Here is a 22,623-nt window from a genome sequence, read left to right as displayed (position 1 = left end):
AAACTTATGGGACACAATGAAAGCTGTGCTAAGAGGAAAACTCATAGCGCTGAGTGCCTGCAGAAAGAAACAGGAAAGAGTATATGTCAGCAGCTTGACAGCACACCTAAAATCTCTAGAACAAAAAGAAGCAAATACACCCAGGAGGAGTAGAAGGCAGGAAATAATCAAACTCAGAGCTGAAATCAACCAAGTAGAAACAAAAAGGACCATAGAAAGAATCAACAGAACCAAAAGTTGGTTCTTTGAGAAAATCAACAAGATAGATAAACCCTTAGCCAGACTAACGAGAGGACACAGAGAGTGCGTCCAAATTAACAAAATCAGAAATGAAAAGGGAGACATAACTACAGATTCAGAGGAAATTCAAAAAATCATCAGATCTTACTATAAAAACCTATATTCAACAAAACTTGAAAATCTTCAGGAAATGGACAATTTCCTAGACAGATACCAGGTATCGAAGTTAAATCAGGAACAGATAAACCAGTTAAACAACCCCATAACTCCTAAGGAAATAGAAGCAGTCATTAAAGGTCTCCCAACCAAAAAGAGCCCAGGTCCAGACGGGTTTAGTGCAGAATTCTATCAAACCTTCATAGAAGACCTCATACCAATATTATCCAAACTATTCCACAAAATTGAAACAGATGGAGCCCTACCGAATTCCTTCTACGAAGCCACAATTACTCTTATACCTAAACCACACAAAGACACAACAAAGAAAGAGAACTTCAGACCAATTTCCCTTATGAATATCGACGCAAAAATACTCAATAAAATTCTGGCAAACCGAATTCAAGAGCACATCAAAACAATCATCCACCATGATCAAGTAGGCTTCATCCCAGGCATGCAGGGATGGTTTAATATACGGAAAACCATCAACGTGACCCATTATATAAACAAACTGAAAGAACAAAACCACATGATCATTTCATTAGATGCTGAGAAAGCATTTGACAAAATTCAACACCCCTTCATGATAAAAGTCCTGGAAAGAATAGGAATTCAAGGCCCATACCTAAACCTAGTAAAAGCCATATACAGCAAACCAGTTGCTAACATTAAACTAAACAGAGGGAAACTTGAAGCAATCCCACTAAAATCAGGGACTAGACAAGGCTGCCCACTCTCTCCCTACTTATTCAATATAGTTCTTGAAGTTCTAGCCAGAGCAATCAGACAACAAAAGGAGATCAAGGGGATACAGATCGGAAAAGAAGAGGTCAAAATATCACTATTTGCAGATGACATGATAGTATATTTAAGTGATCCCAAAAGTTCCACCAGAGAACTACTAAAGCTGATAAACAACTTCAGCAAAGTGGCTGGGTATAAAATTAACTCAAATAAATCAGTTGCCTTCCTCTATACAAAAGAGAAACAAGCCGAGAAAGAAATTAGGGAAACGACACCCTTCATAATAGACCCAAATAATATAAAGTACCTCGGTGTGACTTTAACCAAGCAAGTAAAAGATCTGTACAATAAGAACTTCAAGACACTGAGGAAAGAAATTGAAGAAGACCTCAGAAGATGGAAAGATCTCCCATGCTCATGGATTGGCAGGATTAATATAGTAAAAATGGCCATTTTACCAAAAGCAATCTACAGATTCAATGCAATCCCCATCAAAATACCAATCCAATTCTTCAAAGAGTTAGACAGAACAATTTGCAAATTCATCTGGAATAACAAAAAACCCAGGATAGCTAAAGCTATCCTCAACAATAAAAGGACTTCAGGGGGAATCACTATCCCTGAACTCAAGCAGTATTACAGAGCAATAGTGATAAAAACTGCATGGTATTGGTACAGGGACAGACAGATAGACCAATGGAATAGAATTGAAGACCCAGAAATGAACCCACACACCTATGGTCACTTGATTTTTGACAAAGGAGCCAAAACCATCCAATGGAAAAAAGATAGCATTTTCAGCAAATGGTGCTGGTTCAACTGGAGGGCAACATGTAGAAGAATGCAGATCGATCCATGCTTATCACCCTGTGCAAAGCTTAAGTCCAAGTGGATCAATGACCTCCACATCAAACCAGACACACTCAAACTAATAGAAGAAAAACTAGGGCAGCATCTGGAACACATGGGCACTGGAAAAAATTTCCTGAACAAAACACCAATGGCTTATGCTCTAAGATCAAGAATCGACAAATGGGATCTCATAAAACTGCAAAGCTTCTGTAAGGCAAAGGACACTGTGGTTAGGACAAAACGGCAACCAACAGACTGGGAAAAGATCTTTACCAATCCTACAACAGATAGAGGCCTTATATCCAAAATATACAAAGAACTCAAGAAGTTAGACCGCAGGGAAACAAATAACCCTATTAAAAAATGGGGTTCAGAGCTAAACAAAGAATTCACAGCTGAGGAATGCCGAATGGCTGAGAAACACCTAAAGAAATGTTCAACATCTTTAGTCATAAGGGAAATGCAAATCAAAACAACCCTGATATTTCACCTCACACCAGTGAGAATGGCTAAGATCAAAAACTCAGGTGACAGCAGATGCTGGCGAGGATGTGGAGAAAGAGGAACACTCCTCCATTGTTGGTGGGATTGCAGACTGGTAATACCATTCTGGAAATCAGTCTGGAGGTTCCTCAGAAAATTGGACATTGAACTGCCTGAGGACCCAGCTATACCTCTCTTGGGCATATACCCAAAAGATGCCTCAACATATAAAAGAGACACGTGCTCCACTATGTTCATCGCAGCCTTATTTATAATAGCCAGAAAATGGAAAGAACCCAGATGCCCTTCAACAGAGGAATGGATACAGAAAATGTGGTACATCTACACAATGGAATATTACTCAGCTATCAAAAAAACGAGTTTATGAAATTCGTAGGCAAATGGTTGGAACTGGAAAACATCATCCTGAGTGAGCTAACCCAATCACAGAAAGACATACATGGTATGCACTCATTGATAAGTGGCTATTAGCCCAAATGCTTGAATTACCCTAGATCCCTAGAACAAACGAAACTCAAGACGGATGATCAAAATGTGAATGCTTCACTCCTTCTTTAAATGAGGAAAAAGAATACCCTTGGCAGGGAAGGGAGAGGCAAAGATTAAAACAGAGACTGAAGGAACACCCATTCAGAGCCTGCCCCACAGGTGGCCCATACATATAGAGCCACCCAATTAGACAAGATGGATGAAGCAAAGAAGTGCAGACCGACAGGAGCCGGATGTAGATCGCTCCTGAGAGACACAGCCAGAATACAGCAAATACAGAGGCGAATGCCAGCAGCAAACCACTGAACTGAGAATAGGCCCCCGTTGAAGGAATCAGAGAAAGAACTGGAAGAGCTTGAAGGGGCTCGAGACCCCAAAAGTACAACAATGTCAAGCAACCAGAGCTTCCAGGGACTAAGCCACTACCTAAAGACTATACATGGACTGACCCTGGACTCTGACCCCATAGGTAGCAATGAATATCCTAGTAAGAGCACCAGTGGAAGGGGAAGCCCTAGGTCCTGCTAAGACTGAACCCCCAGTGAACTAGACTATGGGGGGAGGGCGGCAATGGGGGGAGGGTTGGGAGGGGAACACCCATAAGGAAGGGGAGGGGGGAGGGGGATGTTTGCCCGGAAACCGGGAAAGGGAATAACACTTGAAATGTATATAAGAAATACTCAAGTTAATAAAAAAAAAAAAGAATATAAACCAAAAAAAAAGAAAATTAAGAGTTGTCTGATTATGTATGATGATATTTGTGCTTTATCTACACCTACCCACTCATGCTAATTTTAACTTATGATAAAAAGAAATTAAGTTGTTCTGATAACTGAAATGGTTATCAATTCAGAATGGAAAATGCAGGCACACAGTGATCAGTATCATTGGCCATTTATGTTTTCAATAATAAAAATATCAGAGTTAGCAAGGTCATGCCCTCACCATGAACAAATTATAGTCCGGTATGATTAGAAGTAGTCAATACCAATGTAAACTTATAGAGGACAAAAAGAAGAAAAAAGTCTCTCAAAGTTAAGCAATTTAATTTATTCAAGGCATTAAGACATCTAATGTTAAAGGCAACAGAACTGTTTAGGTTAACAGGATGAAAAATTCTGCTTGATGTGCCAGAATTTGTTTCATTTGCTTAAAAAGTTTGAAAGGGGAGAAAAATAAAGACATGAGGTTTCTGAAAAATGCTTTTATTGAGTGTGGGTTAATGATGCCTTTAACTTGACTGCACTGAAAAAGATCTATTACAGTAAATTATGCCCTTAGATTGTCTTGGGGGAATGTCCAGAGACGATCAGCTAGAGGAGAAAGCATCACCCTGCAGTGGGCACCATCCCAGAGGCTGGCACCCAGACAGAATGGAAAGGGGAAAGGAAATTCCGATAGCACACTCATTTGTCTTTCTGTTTCTGACCACTGTGAGGTGAGCTACTTTCCCGAGCCATGCCAAGGCTGAAACCCCGGAAGCAGGAGTCACAATAAACACCTCCCCTCTCTATACACGCACCTCTTATAGCGTGGTTTTCTCTGGTGTCTTGTCATTTATCTAACACAATGAGTCAAAAATGCTGCCACCTGTAGACACATACATGGGAGTATGAAACCTAATGAATAAGCAACTTGAATACTAACATAGGTGAGAGCAAAATCAATTAAGAGCTTAATTATCAAAGTGTTTCCAAAGGTATGATTGCAGATAGATTTTTATACTAAAACTAGCTTTTAAAAATAATTCTTTTGCTTCCTCCTTTGGCAATAATTATGAAATTGCACTAAAAATATACATGAATCAAAGTCACAGCATAATACTTACAGATGGGATCCTTTATAAGACATAGCTACAATATAAGGCCCAGTTTCATGACTAAGTATATGAAAATGGTTGGTCTTTTTTTTTTATTTCCTGGTTTACACTTAATAGTCAAACTCTTTCCTGGTCTAATAGCACAGGTTCCTGGTCTTCGATAGATTTGAGTATAAAGCCAGAGAACCCTCCATAGGAGAATTCTCATAATTCTGATACATATCACTGTGTAATTCAGGGTTCCATATAAAAATAATGACCATAACTGTACAATTTGTACAAAATTCTTTAAATGTTTAAATGTAGAGTAGATGATTAAAAAGCTAACATGTTGCCTATCTATGTGGTTATTGGAAAAATCTGTTTTGCTATATATGATGTACTGAGATATCGGGGAAAGATGCTATAAGACACTAAGCAGAATGTTATCTCATTTAAAATGAAGATTTAACTGTTTTTGTTTTATGTATATGACTGTTCTACTTGCACATATGTAAGTATATCACACACATACCTAGTGCCAGCAGAGTCCAGAAGAGGGAATCAGATCCCCAGAAACTGGAGCAACAGAGTTGTGAGATGTAATCTGCCAAGTGTGTACTGGGAACTGAGCCTGGGTCCTCTGGAAGAGCAGCAAGTGTTTTTAACACTGACATATCTTTCTAGCCCCCACAGTCCCATTTTTAAAAAAAATCAAATCAGTTGCAATAGGGCTTAAAAACCTACATACTAAAATGTAACCATAATTATTCATGTCATAAAATTGTTGATGTCTCTAATTCTGTCGAAATTGCTTCTCTGCATTTCCTAATTTAAAATTTTTATTATATGAATTTGTATATTTGGGAAGTTATGTGTGTACCGCAGCACACACATGGAGGTCAGATGACATCTTTCAAGAGTTGGTTTTTTTCCTTCTGTGTGAGTTCCAGTGATCTAACTCATGTTCTCAGGCTTGACAGCAAGCACCTTCACCCACTGAGCCATGTTACTGGTCCTATGTTTCTACTTCTTTCTAATACATATTCCTTTTTCTATTTAAAACAGGCCTGTGTTAAATTGCAATATTAGTAGGAACTGCATATAAATTATAGAATGCTCATATACAGAATTATTAATTTTAGAAAGAAAATGTAGGAATAATGTGCTTTTCTTATGTAAGACGAGTGATGGTTTTGCTGCTATGGTTTACCTTGCACCCTGTGCTAGATCTGCATTCATAGCTACTTACCAGTTGCAATCACTGCGCTGGAAATAAATTTTACATCACCACTGTAATTTCCATACTCATCTCTCATATGATGAACTCATAGCTGACTGAAATCATCATTGTTCTTCTTTTTTCTCTTCTTCAGTGCTTTTAATAGTAAATAACTCTTCTTGTCAGTAAAAAGAACAAGCTTAACAATACTTTAGCCTAATGACTCTATCTAGGATGACTTTTCCTTCAAAACAAATGTGAAGACAGGAACCCAAAGGGAAGGAGAAAGTTCAGAAAGAACCAAGCCCTGGAGGCTGTGTATCTGTGCTGAGAAGAGGGGAGGGGTTTGGAGAGAGAACATGCAGCTGGTCTTCCTGGCACATTGGTGTTCTCTTTAGTTAGAATGGAAAGGCAATTCCAAGGTAAGTAGGCAACATCAAGCTGTTGTACATAACACTCAATGTGAGAAGTATACTTTCCTCTAAACAGTGGGTTTCAGAGTCTTAAGGGAGAGTTTGGGTTCTACCCACTAAGTGTAGGCAGAAGAGCTCACTGCCAGGAAGAAAATAAAGTTACATGACAATACCCGCACAACTTCATGATTCAAACTCTCTGGCAGGAACTGTATGTGCGTGTATGTGTGTGTGTGTGTGTGTGTGTGTGTGTGTGTGTGTGTGTGTGTGTGTGTGTGTGTATTATTTGCACATGTGTCCTGGTGCCCAAAGATACCAGAACAAGACATAAGATCCCTTGGAGCTGTACTTACAAGCAGATGGTGTGAACTACCCAACAAGGATGCTGGAAACGAAGGGCTCTCCATAAGAGAACCAAGCACTCCTAACCCTGAGCTATCTCTGTAGACCCAGCAACCCAATTGTAAAACATAATCCTTTTAAATGTAATGTATCAGCAGTTATCATCTTTATTTTAAAAAAGCATATCTAGATGAAGATTTGCCTAGCATGAACAAGATCCCAGGTTCACACTGTGAGAGTGTGAACCTACAAATTACAGGGAAGCCACATTAATAATATGTCAATAATATGGCTGCCTAAACAGTATCAGAACAATACAATGTCAATAAACATGGTGCAAAAGAGGAAAAGTTCAATGAGTCCCACTCTTATGATAAAGAACTAAAGGCAACTAAGAATGGCTGAGGGAAAGATAATTAGTTTCTCCCAGGGATGAGCCCCTAACTCATTATCCACAACCAAGTAGACCAGCCCTGAAATCATATACACCCATGCCACACTAAATAAACTCAGCAAGTTTTATTTATATATTTATTCATGTATACTTATGTATATTTAACAACAATGGAGAATAAAGGTGATCAATTTGAGAGGGAGTGGGAAGGGACATATGAGTGGTTAGAGGGGAAGGGGGGTAAGATAATTATATTTTCCCTTAAAATTCTTAAATAAATTTTTACAAATCCCAGCCTTGGTTCTCAGTTGTTAACGTCTTTGGCCATAGTTGGTGAGGAATAAGGAGTGAAATCAGAGTGTGCAGAGTGCAGGGAGAGGAAGAGCTACTGGAAAGAGTGGGAGGAGAGGAAGCAGGACGATGAGAGGACTGAGCATAGCGATGGGAGAACCCAGAGCCAGTGCTTAGCCGCTGGTTGGCAAGAGAAATCTTTATAGACACAAGATGTTGTTCATAATCTACAAATAAAATATAAAAAATAAAGTATTTTATCAGACTTTAAAATCTGACACTTATATAGAAAAATATCAAATTTCCTTTTTCTTCTCTTTTAAAAATAAAAATAGACACAAGAATAGAAAGAAAACTAAAACTTTATACTGACTCATTTACTTAAAATTGGTCACTTCTGTGTAAAACTACACCAAGGACAACAATCAGCCGTACATAATCTTCCCTCAGAGTGCTTTTGTACCTGGAATAAAATAAATAAGTAAAATAAATAAAAGCATAGAAAATAATTTCAGTAGAATACACAGAATAATAAATACCAAACAGTAAAACAAAACCAAAATGTTCTCTGCTCCCCTAAATTGGTAAGTTTCTTTATAAAAAATATTCCCAAACACATTCAAATGAAATTCAGGTGGTACGAAAGCAAATCTTTCTGCTTACACAAAATCCTTTTCACCAGAGGTGAGTGGTTTTACTGAAAAGAAACTGAGCAGTGTACTCTTCAAACATGGATTTTGAGGGACTACATGACAGTGTACCATCGCTGACTGAAGGAAAACTGTCCAGGATTGATGACAGTATATAAAAAAGCCCACGGGAAAAAGTCAACATGTTCAAACTATTTGCTGAGCAAAGAACATCAAAAAAGACATGATTTGACAAATTCTTACAAATAATTAGATTAAGTAATAGGCTACTTGAGACCCATTCAAGAAGTCAGAAAATAACTCAAGCCAAAGATAATTTTTTTCCTCAGCTTAAATAGCACCATTGTTAGATTTTAAAAGATTTTAAATTTTTGGTATTTAAAATCAACAAATTTAAATATAGCCAACTTCTTTGAAATAGTCATATGGAAACCAGCTACCACAGAAGTATTCTAAATTATATATGCGCAAACACGAAAAGAACAGAATGGAGTTATTCTAATACAGGGCAACAATGCACTTAAGTATACACCACAAGATAAACATAAAAAGCCCAGTGGCAGGAATGGGCTACATCTTATGGGGTTTGGGGCATTTGAAGTCCCATAGACGCCATCTACCTCAAATGTTACAGGCTATTGCAATTGCTTTGGTTATTTTCCAGATCCTGACAGCAAGTAAGACTCTATTGTTGAAGAGAACACATACTGGAGGCAGAGGCCACAGTGAAAGCGAGGTGGGAGCTTCATCCCTGCTGACAGGTTTTCATGGTGCTTGAAGATATTGCCCATGCAGCCAGATTAGACAAACAATCATTAGTCATTCCGATCTCTGAATGCTGCACAATGGGCCAACTGGTATAGTAATGATAAGAACACCATTGGAATGACCACTCACTTTCTGATTATATTAAGTCATCCTCCATAGGATGAAAGACAAAACTGGCACTTCTATAGGGTCAGGAGCCTGTGTCTAGGCAGGTTACACAACCGAAGGGAGAACCCAGTACTATTAGTCTACTAAATAGGCAAAGTAGTATGCACTCCTGATAACATCATTGTATCCAGAGACTGGCGCAACTCTCACTTGAGAAGTCTCCTTACTGTAGGTGATAAGAAGCCTGTGAGTAGTCAACATGTAGAGAACAATGGACTTCAGAATTCGCAGCCCTACCTGGGACATCTATATTATATATTATATATTGCCCCCAAGGCTCAGGGATCGTTGGGAAGACAGGGCGAAAGGACTGGACTATAAGAGTCAGAAGTGGGGGTTGGGGATTTAGCTCAGTGGTAGAGCGCTTGCCTAGGAAGCGCAAGGCCCTGGGTTCGGTCCCCAGCTCCGAAAAAAAAAAAAAAAGAGTCAGAAGTGGCAGATGACTACAAGGAAACCCTGTGTGAGCACGGCAGGGCAGCTACACACATGAGCTCAGAGTGGTTGTGACAGCATACACAAAATCCGGTGTGAGACAAAACAAGAGCAAACGTCAGCCTGGAGAGAAGAGTTACACACACAGCACCACCTCTAGCTGTACAGCTATTGGCAAATGCTGACTGCTAGAAGAGGAAAATACAGTTTTCTCTCAGAGTGTAGGAAAAGTTGACCACACTCCAGTGGAAGACCACACATCCAAGCACAAATTGAACTTGAGAGGTTCGAAAGAAAAAGGAGTGGGTACACAAAGTTGGATGGTTTGGAAGGAGGTTTAGATCTTGGAAAAACTAGGAGTTAAGAAGACTATGATCAAAACACACACAAAATCCTTGTAGAACTAGTAAGTTCACAAAAAGACTCCCAACAGTTAATTAGATGACACAAATGGGTGACGCAGGGCAAGGGCACTTCACAACCAGCCCTGTTTCCTACTGCACCTTCAGCTAAGATGCAGACGGGCCTTTACCTCACTCTCTGTCTTCAATTCAATGTCATAATAAAGGAAACTACAGTTTCTTATCAATTATTACTTTTAAGTCCTAGTATTGATTCTATATAAGAGAACAGTCTAGAGAAAAGACATGGATGAAGTTAACTGTCCAAGGTGACTAGACAGATGATACCTTTTGTACTGATGCAAGCAGACCTTCTGTTTAATTTATAGGAAATCTATAAATTAAATGGAAATGGTTTTAAAGACTATAATTTGAAAAGTCATTAAATGTGAAAACTTCATACCAAATTTGAATAGACCAAGGATTGTGTTTCAAGAACAACATTTTTAAAAACTGTCTTCTCAAAAAAACGATTTTGTTAAAATTACAACTCAGATGGATCCTATTGTAAAGCGCTTGTTTTGTAGTAGCATATTTAATTGCAAGAGTCATCAAAGCCATTTAATTATGGTAACTTTATTAAGCAACACATGGGGAACATGGCAGATATGATATGCCGTAAAAAAAAGCAGGAGAGATATTTATAAACTCAGTTTATCTCACCAGACTTGAGCCATAAATTAAATAAACTGGAAAAAAATCTATGGAAAAAAGTTAGGAGAGCGGACGTGCTAATTAAATGTGTACTTTGGCAATGGAGGTTAGCAGGAACGATATAAACACAGTGCAGCTGCCACTGTTGTTCAAGGTGTTGATGATGAACACAATGTTACTGGAGAAGCAGCTTCTTCATACCATTAAAAGGTAAAACTCAACCACAATGCTTAGATGAACCACTAAAGCATAGATTTAAGTAAAGGCCAATTTTTTCTTTTATTATATAGTTTTTTATAAATGTTATCCCTTATAACTTGAGGCATATTAGCAAGTCATTTACTGTATCAAAAAAAAATTCGTGGCAGAAGCTGAGGGTGAAAACAGGCTAACAGACTTAAGACTTAGTGGGTTTAACCACTTGTTTAATGAGTTAAGTGTGTGTCTTCAGAGTGAAAAAACAACTTATCCATACGATGTTTCAAATGGTAACAGAGCTCTAAACCACAGGTATTACAAGTGAAACCTAAATAAACTAAAGCAGACAATTTTATCCATTTCAACATATTTGCTAAAATAATACAGAGCCTGGCTTTTGAAACTGACAGGGGATTTTGAAAACAGGTTTCGAATTTTTCAGGAAATTAATCCATATTTTGGAATATGTGTGATTCTTACTTTCAGTAAACACAAATGTGTTATCTGTACATATTCTTTTCTCGTGTATATTTATCATGTGTTTGTCTGTATGTTGTGGCACTCCTGGAGAGGTCACAAGATAACTCAGAGGGGTCAGATCTCAGCTCTCTCCTTTTGCAATGTGGGTTCCAGGGATGAAACTCAGGGCTCAAGGGTTGGTAGTAAACAGTTTTATCAGCCTGACCCATCTTACTGGTCCAACTTACTGGTAAGTTTGTTTTTACCTTGAAGATGTGCATCTAACTCATTCAAACAAGTGGCTAAATCTTAATGGATTTATCCACCATTATTGTGGGAGATGAGCTCATGTACAGATCAGAAGACAACTTGGAAAAGGTGACTCCTGACCCTTTGCTAGCCCCAGTTTCCAAATGGAATTCGAAGAGCTACAATCTTCAACAACAACAACAACAACACTAACACCACTTTTTATTAGACCTGTAAAGACAAAAATCTACCTTCCAGACAAAAATCTCTGTCTCTGGTGGAAGGTATCATAAAATATTATGCACATTTACACTAAATCATTCATAAGTTCAAACATTCCATGAGCATTCTAAGAGAATTTAAATTTGAGAAAGTACAATGGAAATATTGTATGAAGTTTTCAAATTACTAAGTTGGTAAATATTAAATACTGCAAAAATTAAGTTTGAAATGTAAAACAGAGTTAAAGTTCACCCTGGACTTCTAAGTATCCCTCTTATTAAACTCTGTTACCTGGGAATCTACTGATAAGAAAACATTAGAAACTGTTATTTCTAAAATTCTCTAGTATACATCTTAAACTTACTGTTAATAATTATACATACAGTAAACACAAGTAAACAAGTCAATTTTTCCTCAAAGATTTATCTTTCGACATCTATGAGAGAAATAAATACAGAAATTAACAGTGTTTTTGAACACCAACTCTGAGCTGGATCATAAACAAAACCTAAGCATGACATCAACTAATGTTTACTCGTACCTAACACAATGTGAAAGGAAACCAAGGGAAGCTAGAGAACACTACAGCCAAGAAGCAAGGCAAAGACTTAAGACAAACTGTAATTATCTTTAGTGAAAATAAAGCCATAGAAACTGTGCTGCAAGCTGAGACACAGGACGACTAAACATATGAGCCCTGTGAGAACTGTGTGGAAGTGAGAAGTATTCTGTAGGCAAAAGGGAGACAGTACAGTGGGCAATGCTCCCAGAGTTATGTGCCACTAAAGCTCTGCTGACACAAATAACACACCGGTGTGCTTGTCTCTCCCTGCTCTCAACCATCTTCATCAACAAAACATGTAGGCTATTTCTAAAGATCACTGAACAAATAGGAAATGTTTTCTAGTATAAAAATGTAAAATTCTGACTGCTTAACAATATTATCGGCCTGGAATATGGGGCGGTGACAAACGTGCTTAGTACGCATGAAGTTCTCCGTTCCATCCACGGCATTACAAAAATACAGAGCCTAACGTACTTAACTATTAACTCAATTATTTGGTCCCTGGCTGTACCTTAATCTCCGTGAAGAGGCATCCAAGCCCAGGACCCTATCTTCTTACATTCAGTGCCTAATCCCAATACCAAACATTTGGGTAGTGCCTATTAGCTGAGTGGATAAAAAGTGAATGAAGTCACAGTAAAACATAAAAAAATAAATGGATGAAGAAAAACAGGTCAAAAGAAAGACTGAGCTAAAATACTAAGAAAACTCTACAGTTTTCTTACCCTACAGTGGGCAGAACTAAAATCCCATTAAGATGGTAAAATTCAGTAAGTGCTTTTATTAAAAATGTAACTTATGAAAAGCAGTGATGTCAGTCCAAGCTTTAAGAAAATGGGGAAAGTGTGCAATATATCTTTTGCAATACAAATGTATCTTCACACAATTATTTCAGTTTTGATTATTCTTTGAAAAGTATATATATATATATATATATATATATATATATATATATATATCCCAATTAGTTACCTAGGCCGCTCATAAATTGCCCTTCATACAAGAAAAAAAGCAATTTTGGCTAATGGCATTCTTAAATACATACTCATCCACATCTATTCAAGCACTAGGATTTTTTTTCTAAAACATCCTTAAAAATATGAGTTTCTAGAAATGAAAGATGCAAAGGGTATAAAATTTAGATTAAATTAGGAGGGGGATGTTGTACAGTGTACATTCCGTCCATTTTTTTATCCACACATTTTCCAACATTGACACTTTACCTTATTTATAACATAGCTCCATATTTACATAGTTACATATTTAATTCTAGATGAATATACTTCATTTGCTAACTTTTCCAGAAAAATAATTTTAGACATGCAAAAGATCATAAAAGATCATTATTTCACAGTGGCCTTGATGAGGCTTCACATTTTAAAGTGTGCATGAACTTAGATACTACTAAGTGATCACATTCAGGGGAAAAGAAGATAAAAAATGTTTTTATCAAAATGGAAATTCTTGCATTGATTTTTCTTTTCTTCACACAAGTGGTCATTAAACACAAATTCCACACATATTAGACACATTTGTAAAAATGTTCACATTAAACAGAATTATCACAGTGTTGTAAAATGTCAGCCTCACTTCAGATTCCTGCTGGTCAGTGATCTCACTCTCTTATCAAGCATGTGAAACGCTCTTCAAACTGAATGTGGCTGCTAGGTGGCTCCACAAGCCCTGCTTGGTTAACAACAGTACTATCAGGAAATAGGGGTCTCTCTGACAAAGTAACCTACCACATTTCCCAGAACATCACACGGAACAGCCAGACTCGTGATAAAGCCCTCCAACAGTGGGAAAACAGTGCCCTTCAAGAAAAACGACCTATTGACTAAATACACTGAAAATATACAAGGCCAGCTCCTAAAAACAAGCTGTAATAACGTGACTCCCATGAATTAGCTGGGCAAGCTTCTCCCTCATCAAATTCACAGTCTACTTACTTTTAAAGAATGTAAGAATGTAGGCATTCAGACATACAGGAAAAGAGGAAGGAAGGAAGGAAGGAAGGAAGGAAGGAAGGAAGGAAGGAAGGAAGGAGTTGTACTAACTTATTACATAATGCTATATTAGTCTGCCAGGGATACTTTCAGGCATTTTGTATATATATGTACTCACCCTAAGGATTGCTCAATTTATGCTTTTATAATCCCTACTATATAGACATTCTGAGTATTATTCTAACCACAAGTGAATATAAAATGGACCTAAGAAATAAGAATTTCAGATACTATTTATACATAGCAATAATAATTTTTATTATTATTAATGAAGCTCTGATCAATTTCAGATTTATCATGAACTTAACAGGTAGAAGGTGAAAGCTCTGGAAGCAGTAGCAACTGCAAGCATCACATTTTATTACTGGCATCAGACTTTTAAGACCATCAGTTTTCTTAGTGAAACAATGAGTGCGGCTGATGCAGCACAATGTAATGTGACAGAGCTCTTTGGAAACATCCAGGCATGCTACAGCCATTGCCAGGCAAGACACACCAGTGCCCTCCTTCACAGGAGGGAGCCAGGGAGCATGGTCGGGTGGCATAATAGAAAGAAAATGACTTGGGGGGTCCTCGGGCAGTTGCCCAGGTGATAAGAAAGCTCTAAGCTGAAAAGCCTGTGGTCGCTAAGCAGCAGCAGAGACAAGGAGAGATTCTAGCCAGCTTCACAGCACCTGCGGTAAGTTCTGATTGGTGGAATCACAGCACACCCTGGTGACAAAAACAGGCTACCTCTGGCTGGCCTGAAGCTCCGCTAAACGCAAAGCAGAACAAGCTACACAAGCCTTCCATCTTCCTGAAAAGATCACAGACAATGAATAGGAAAACCAAAGCAAGCAGGCGACACAAATGCGAAGGTTCTGAAGTCAGCTAGCTGTCACTTCCCTGCAGCGTGGCCTTGGGGAAGTTTTTAGATTGTAACTCAATTTCGCATTAAAAAAAAAAAAGTCCTCACTTTATGTAGTACCTGTAACATGCTTGGTACAGAGCCTTGTAAACAGAAAGAACTATAGGGACTCATGCAAATGAATGGATGAGGTTAATGTAAAGCTAGGATTAAGCTAAAAGAACGTCTATTTAAAATCAATAATATTCAAAAAATATTCAGTTAAGGGCATGCGATGTGTCCTCCAGCACATGTGTCCCTCTCAGTTTTTATACCAAGATTGTCTCCTTTCACAAACAAGACCAAAAATTGAGCCCCAAACAAAACTATGAAGTACAGTTCAGCAGTAGAAAGTTTACCTAAGTTTGTGAGGTCCAAGGTTAGTCCCGTGTACCACGATTAAAAAAAGGAGAAGGGAGGAACGGTGAGGACAGGAGAGGATGTGAAGTGGTACAGCCGGGAATCAGACCTGGATGTCACTAACCCAGACTTAGTGGGTGACACACTGACTCTACTGCTCCGGTGTTGTTTAAGATTGGGCAGCATCTCCTGTAGACAAGGCTGTCCTCCAATTTGCCAAACATGTTGCGAAGGATAACCCTGAACCTCGGTCCTCCTGCCCCTGCCTCCTAAGTGCTGGAGTTACAGACCTTAGCCGCCATGCTTGATTTAGACAGAGCTGGGGTTCAAAACTGAAAACCTCCTAAATGCTAGACAAGAGTCCTCCCGATCAAGCTGCATGCCCAGGCTCTGGTCCCATTTCATGGCTGAGGAACCTGAAGTATCTCAGCTAAAGGCCTGTCCAAGGCTCATGGATTAATAAGGAGGTAAATCATCTAGAGTACTGGGAAAATGTTTATTTCTCTGTCCCACACAACTCGATAGATATAACATCACTGTCACTGGAGACCGTCTCTGGAGCCACAGTCTTTTAACTAGTAAAAAACAAACAAACCACCCTACCCACAGCACACCCCAAATACTAGCAGAAAGGTCAGATATCTATCCAAAGAAGCATGCTAAAGTTTCTGTTTCTCCAACACAGAAGGGAAGGTGAATGAAGTTCCGGGTAAGAAAAGGAGCCCACTAGCTTCCTATCCTAGCTAAGACTCTTGGTGACTGATGAAAGAACTTTCTAACCATGCATTCCACTCGACCATGCCCAGGCTGGAAAGGAAAGGAAAGGCAGGCAATTCCCCATCCAAGGCTCGTCTAGAGGTCATCTCTCAGCAACCAGAGCAAAGGTCATACAGATACTATATAACCACACTCTGTAGTGAAAAACCAGCTATTTTATAGCAACAGTGAGAAGATGAAGGAATACTGAAACATTAACAACTCTAGTTTAGGGCCTCAGCATTGCACAAAAATAAATGTGTTTCTTTCCAGATGAACTGAATATCTAGATTTAATTCTACGCTAAGCCAAAAGAAAGACATTATTTTTGGGTCTTCTTTATGACCATTATTTCAGGCGCTTCCTTACACAACTCATAAAACAAAATGTCTATTTAAATTTCACAGGCTTCCATTTTAATGTCTTTTATAGATATTGAAATGTAAACAGTAATTTTTCTTTCCAAACAACAAATGCATGTTCAAGACATAGTATATACCTCTATTACAGAATGCTTTCCCTCCACTTTGAGATTTGGTTTTATGTATGGCAGAATCTCTGAACAATACAGCCTCAGACTATATTACAGTATTAACACAGTAACTATCAATAGGACAAAGGCACAAAGTAATAATTAATAACCACCTCATGCCATTCTAACATGTTATGCTAGCCACATTTTTGCGTTAACTTTTGTGTGTAGATACACAGTGAAAAGACATTGGCTAGAGTAGTTTCTCTAGCACCCAGAGGTCTTACCTGTGATCCTCACCCAAGGGCAAGATGGGGCTATATGTAAATTCTCTCAGCAAAGTTTTAGTAAATAATGCTGTATTATTAACTACAACTGCCACATTAATTATGCCTAACAAAATAATTACCTAAAACAATTTCCAGAAAAAAAGGATTTATTTGGGCTCAAGGTGTCTGTCTGTCTATCATAGGACATAGTGGAGAAGAGCAGTCACATACATCCTGGCGATGAGGGAATGAGGAAAGGACCATCAAAGACATCGCATCCAGAGGCATGTTTACCAAGCCCTCAGACCCAGTCAGGTTGTAAAATGAGGATTTTTCACAGTCACTACCTTGCAGTATGTTAATGAAGTAATTATTTAAAATCCATTTTGTTTCCCTTTGTGATATGATGATTTTCTGTAGAGGGTGTTTTGTCTCCCTTATCATTTGTGTAATGGCCATAGACGTTTTAGTTCCTACTTCCCAGGAGGTTTATAAAATTATTGCTCATAGTAATCAATTTTGAAATAACAATTTAACTTTGATTACATACAGAACTTCAACAGTTTCACTGAGTAAACCAGATTGAAACTGCTCTAAGTTTTTCTAGTGTTGTATGGAATTGCAGTTTTCAGACTAGCCAAGAATGATTTTATTTTACAAAGTAACAGCTTTGACCAGAGTTACTCCACTAAGAGTGTAAGTGCCAAGAAAGAATGACTCTGCACATCTTGTTTATGCAAGTGAGTAACCACCATCTGCCAGCACTCTGCCGGCACAAACTGATCACTTATGTATGCCAACAAAGGACGACACTGGAATATACACCAAATCACGTACAAAGCAGATGTAAGAGCCTATCAATCATACCAGACGAAATGCCTTCACTTGTATTTGTAAAAGGAGTATGCTAAGACCAGATGACACGTGACACCAATCCTGAGGAATACTGTCTTAGTTAATATTGCTGTGATGGTACCACCAACCAAGGCAGCTTTTAGAAGGATGGATTCATCCAGTTCACAGTTTCAGAGAACTAGCAGTGCGCTGTGGTAGGGATACACGGCAGCAGGCTTCAGAGGGCATGGACGCAGAACAGTTGAGAGTTTACATCTTATACTGCAAACAGGAAGCAAAGAAAGCAGACTCAAAATGGCACATTTCTTATCCCTATGGCAGACACACTTCCTCCACCAAGGCCGTACCTCCTATGCCTGCCTAAATAGGACCACCAACCGAAAACAAAGTATTTCAATGCCCAAGAATATGGGTGGCATCTCGCTCATGTTAATATATGGTTACTCGTCCCAGTTAGGGAATGATAGACCAGAGCTGAGATATAACCAGAGTCCAGACTGATGAACCAAAGCATTTTCCTGGGGTAACTTAGGAACATGAGTAAGGACATATTTACAGCACACAAACCACACAAACATGGCTATATAACTGAAATGTACCTCAGCATGGGTAGCAGCTCACTAAGCTAGAAACTTGGAATGCTAAGTGTAACCAGAAGGCAGCTAAATAATTAATGTGACTAGTAATTAATATGGTAATAAAACCCTGTGTTTGCCAACAGCAGCTATCGAAGGAAATCAGGACTATTTGGTAAATTACAACCAATGAAACTGATGTCGTTTGTAAATGTATTGATTGTTCAATAAACTGTGACCCTGTAAAAAGACAGAGGTATCTATGTTTCTGACGAACCATGCACAATAATTTACCCTTGCCATTTTTGATGTCATAATTTATATAACATACTATCTTATGTTGTTATAGTGACAGTTATTCAAAAGGTTTGCCTTGCAACTTTCATGCTAAACTAATAAATGATTTACATACCAATATTAGGTCATCAGAACTCTCTAAATTGGACTGCATATTGGTGAGCCTTATGCATCTACATATTTTCATCTTATGAACTAGCATCCATTCATTTTATCTAGAAGATTTCCCTTTAGCCATTCTAAGAAAGAGCTAATGATGAACTCTCTGAATATTTCTTTGAGAAATTCTTCGTTTTTCTATCACTTTTTGAGTGACAACTGCTCTGAGTATTCTTGGTCGGTACTATTTTTCTCTCAACATTTTAACAAACCACCACACTTCTTTATTTTTTTTTACATTTTTTCTTTTACTGGATTTTATTATTTACATTTTAAATGTTATCCTCTTTCCTGGTTTCCCTCCAGAAACCTGCTATCCTATCCTCCCTTCCCCCTCTTCTGTAAAGGTGCTCCCTTTCACCCACCAACTCCCTCCACATCTCCCAGCTCTGACATTCCCCTATACTGAGGCATCGAACCTTGACAGGACCAAGGGCCTCTCCTTCCACTGATGCCCGACAAGGCCATCCTCTGCTGCATATGCAGATGGAGCCATAGGTCCATCCCTGTGTACTTTTTGGATGGTGGTTTAGTACCTGAGAACTCTGGGGGAGGTCTGGTTGGTTAATATTGTTGTTCTTCTGATGGGGTTACAAACCCACTCAGCTCCTTCAGTCCTTTCTCTAACCCCTACATTAGGGACCTTGTTCACAGTCCAATGGTTGGCTGCGAGCATCCCCCTCTATATTTGTCAGGCTCTGGCAGAGCCTCTCAGAAGATAGCTATATCAGGTCCCTGTCCTCGTGCACTTCTTGGCATCTGCAATATTGTCTGGGTTTGGTGTCTGTATATGGAATGGATCCCCAGGTGGGGCAGTCTCTGGATGGCATTTCCTTCAGTCTCTGTTCCAAACTTTGTCTCCTTATTTCCTCTTGTGAGTATTGCTTTTCCACATTCTAAGAAGGTCTGAAGCATCCCCACTTTGGTCTTCCTTCTTCTTGAGCTCCATGTAGTATGTGAATTGTATCTTGGGTATTCCGAGCTTTGGAGCTAATAACCACTTAGCAGTGAGTGCATACCTTGTATGTTCTTTTGTGATTGGGTTACCTCATTCAGGATGATATTTTCTAGCTCCACCCACTTGTCTAAGAATTTCATAATAACCAGAAGCTGGAAAGAATCCAGATGTCCTTCAACAGATGAATGGACATTTACACAATGGAGTACTACTCAGCTGTTAAACCACCATACTCCTACAAGTTTTCTGTTGAAAAACATAAACCAATAGCCTTCCGTGTCTCCTGTATCTTGAGGCTTAATAATTTGGTTGTAATACATCTTAGAGACATCTTTAGGTAGGATCTGATTAAAGATATTTAACTTTCATGGCTGTGTAAGGATTGAATTGACTCAGAACCCCCCAAGACCAAATTCTTAGCTCAAAGAAGACTTACTTGCCCCAGAGGGACAAAGGGCAGCTAATAAGAGACAAAGAGAGCAGATAGAGGATGAGGAAAAAAAGGGTGAAGGGAACAAGGGAGAGGGGAGAAAAGTGGCAAAGAAGAGGTGTGAAATAATTGTCCCAGGGGACAAAGGACTGCCTCAGAATAGACAAGAGCGATGTGGCCCATAGCCAAATGGAAGCTTATGAAAGTAAAAGGGGAACCTCCATGTTAAGAAGAAGTGTTGAATTTTAATTGGACATGTTGATTAGGTGAGCCAAAGGGGGCTTCTGATTTCTGGACTTCAATACTTTGATAGCTACATCTTGGTAGTCAGCCTTAGGAGGAGGAAGTAGTCAAATAAGGGAATGGACAGCGGTGACAAGCTTTAGGGATGTGATCTAATAGTTTTTAGCAAGGCAGCAGGAATTGGGGAGAAGGGCAAGACCTGCCAGAGCTGTGTGCTAGTGTCCCTTCATCATGTTCAATATCTACCCTCAGATTTGAAAGGTTTTCAGCCATTATTTCTTTAAATACACTTTCCCCCTAGTTTTATAGGAGTGAGGTCTTGCTCCTCTAAAATCCTCATAATGGACATGATAATTCTGATAGTGTGACCAGTGTCCCACAGGTCCCTACTCTTTTCTCTCTTCTGAATAGACATTTTCTCAAGAGTTCTTTATAGAGATTCCTCAGTTTGATAAGCCTAATATCAATGCTCTCTAAATATTTCATTCATTTCATACTGTGTTCTTCACCCAGAATTTCTGTTTGGTGTTTTCATATTAATAATTTCAATCTCCTTTTCAGAGTTTCTGGATTTGTTCATGCATTATTTTTGAGGCTCACTGAGCTGCCCACTTTCTCTACAGCTCTGTGTCCATGGCACATTGAGTATGTATTTTCTTTACTTATAATATCTTTGGAATTAGATTTAAGAAGTACGAATTGTGATGTACATGAATCATGTAAGTTATAAAATAACTCATGTCTTTTTCAATACAGAAAGAACAGAGATAATTCATGAATAATATCAGTTACACAGTAAATAAAGCTTTATATCACATATTATTATTCATCATATGAAACAATGAGATAATGAGACACAGCTGCCTCACCCCTCCATTAATTTTATGTGTAACTGTTACCCTTGTTCCCATGGGAATTTTGTATTTCTTACCTACTTGATGAACAGCATCAATGGAATAAATTATAAAATGATTTCTCCATTTCACAGCATGGAAGTCATTTAAAACTATCTACTTATTGGTATGAATTTTTGTCATTCTCCTCATAAATGAAAAGGAGGTTACTGCTGACCAGACTCTAGTTAAATATAATTGAACATATTAGACTCCTATAATACTTGGTGCATGAAAACAACTGCCACTGCTGCTGAAAGAGCATGCTTCTCTCAGTAAAATAATAAGAGTTAAGTGTTATGGGGAAAATATAATCTCTTCAGCAACTTCCAAAGTGTGTTTTAAGTCAAAAGTCTATTTCCAGATTATTATTCAGAAAATTGAAGTCTAAATCGATGTATGAGGTTCTGTCAAACTCCAACTCTGGATTGATATAAAATAGGCTGCCAATTATTGTTAAGATCATGTATAAGATCTTTGCTCAGAAAACTATGTAGCCAACACTGGATCCCTGAGAAAGCAGACCTCTTCTCCAAGATGAGCATGCAGAATGTTAACTTTGATTAACTTTGGGATCAAACCTATGGAAAGACAAGAAGTCTGGATAGAGAAAAAGTAACCTAGAAAACTTCCTGGGTGATGTCACAGGAACATAGGATGTAGATTGCCCCTCATAGTTGTCCCTAATCAGGCCAAGATAGCCAGACCATAATAGTCACGTCACAATCAGTGATGACAGTGGGCCTAATTGGGAAAGAGGCTATACCCACCACACAGCATCTAAGCAGCCAAGTTAGCTCCTCATGTTGTACTCAGAGGAGTGAAGACAAAAGTCCATTATCCAGATGCTCTGTGATTTCCAGAGAGCCCGGATCACAACAAAAATGATAACAACGTAAAAATATTATAAGCCAAAAGTGGACTTGATACACCTATCCTACAAGACATCCTGTGTACTCTCTGGTATTCTTTATTTGTATTGATAACTGAAAGTTCAGTTCACTGCTGCTGCCACTGAGGGAGAGAAGTACTATACCACATACTGCTAGTCCTAGAAAAAACCAAACTACAAAACTTACATAAGTTTCTGCTAAATTTTATTACTTTCACTCATCATAAATTAGTAAGAAACACAAGCTGAAGCATCACAAGCTCGGGACTGCCCATATCCACTACATTGAATTCAGAAATTAAAAATATATATCTTGGTACAGGCTAATACCTGGCAACTATCTAGGAGCAGGGCCAGG

General features: G+C 38.5%; 1 protein-coding gene across 13 annotated transcripts in view; it reads right to left on the bottom strand.

Annotated features, from left to right (window-relative positions):
- Positions 1-22,623, bottom strand: part of Macrod2 (mono-ADP ribosylhydrolase 2) — a 2,017,257-nt gene that overhangs the window by 1,901,139 nt on the left and 93,495 nt on the right. For 2 of the 13 annotated variants that reach the window (XM_063284992.1, XM_063284994.1), the window contains one exon: positions 7,268-7,911. The exons of the other annotated variants lie outside the window; for them this stretch is intronic. In XM_063284992.1, coding sequence (XP_063141062.1) covers positions 7,840-7,911 — 72 coding nt within the window. In that variant the 3' untranslated portion in view covers positions 7,268-7,839. Of the gene's footprint in view, positions 1-7,267; positions 7,912-22,623 lie in introns of those variants that run through there. 13 annotated transcript variants of the gene reach the window in all.

The sequence above is a fragment of the Rattus norvegicus genome, chromosome 3, assembly GCF_036323735.1.
Source record: "Rattus norvegicus strain BN/NHsdMcwi chromosome 3, GRCr8, whole genome shotgun sequence".
NCBI classification, from domain to species: domain Eukaryota; kingdom Metazoa; phylum Chordata; class Mammalia; order Rodentia; family Muridae; genus Rattus; species Rattus norvegicus.
Note: the sequence above shows the minus strand (reverse complement) of the source record. Positions and strands in the feature narration are given on the sequence as shown.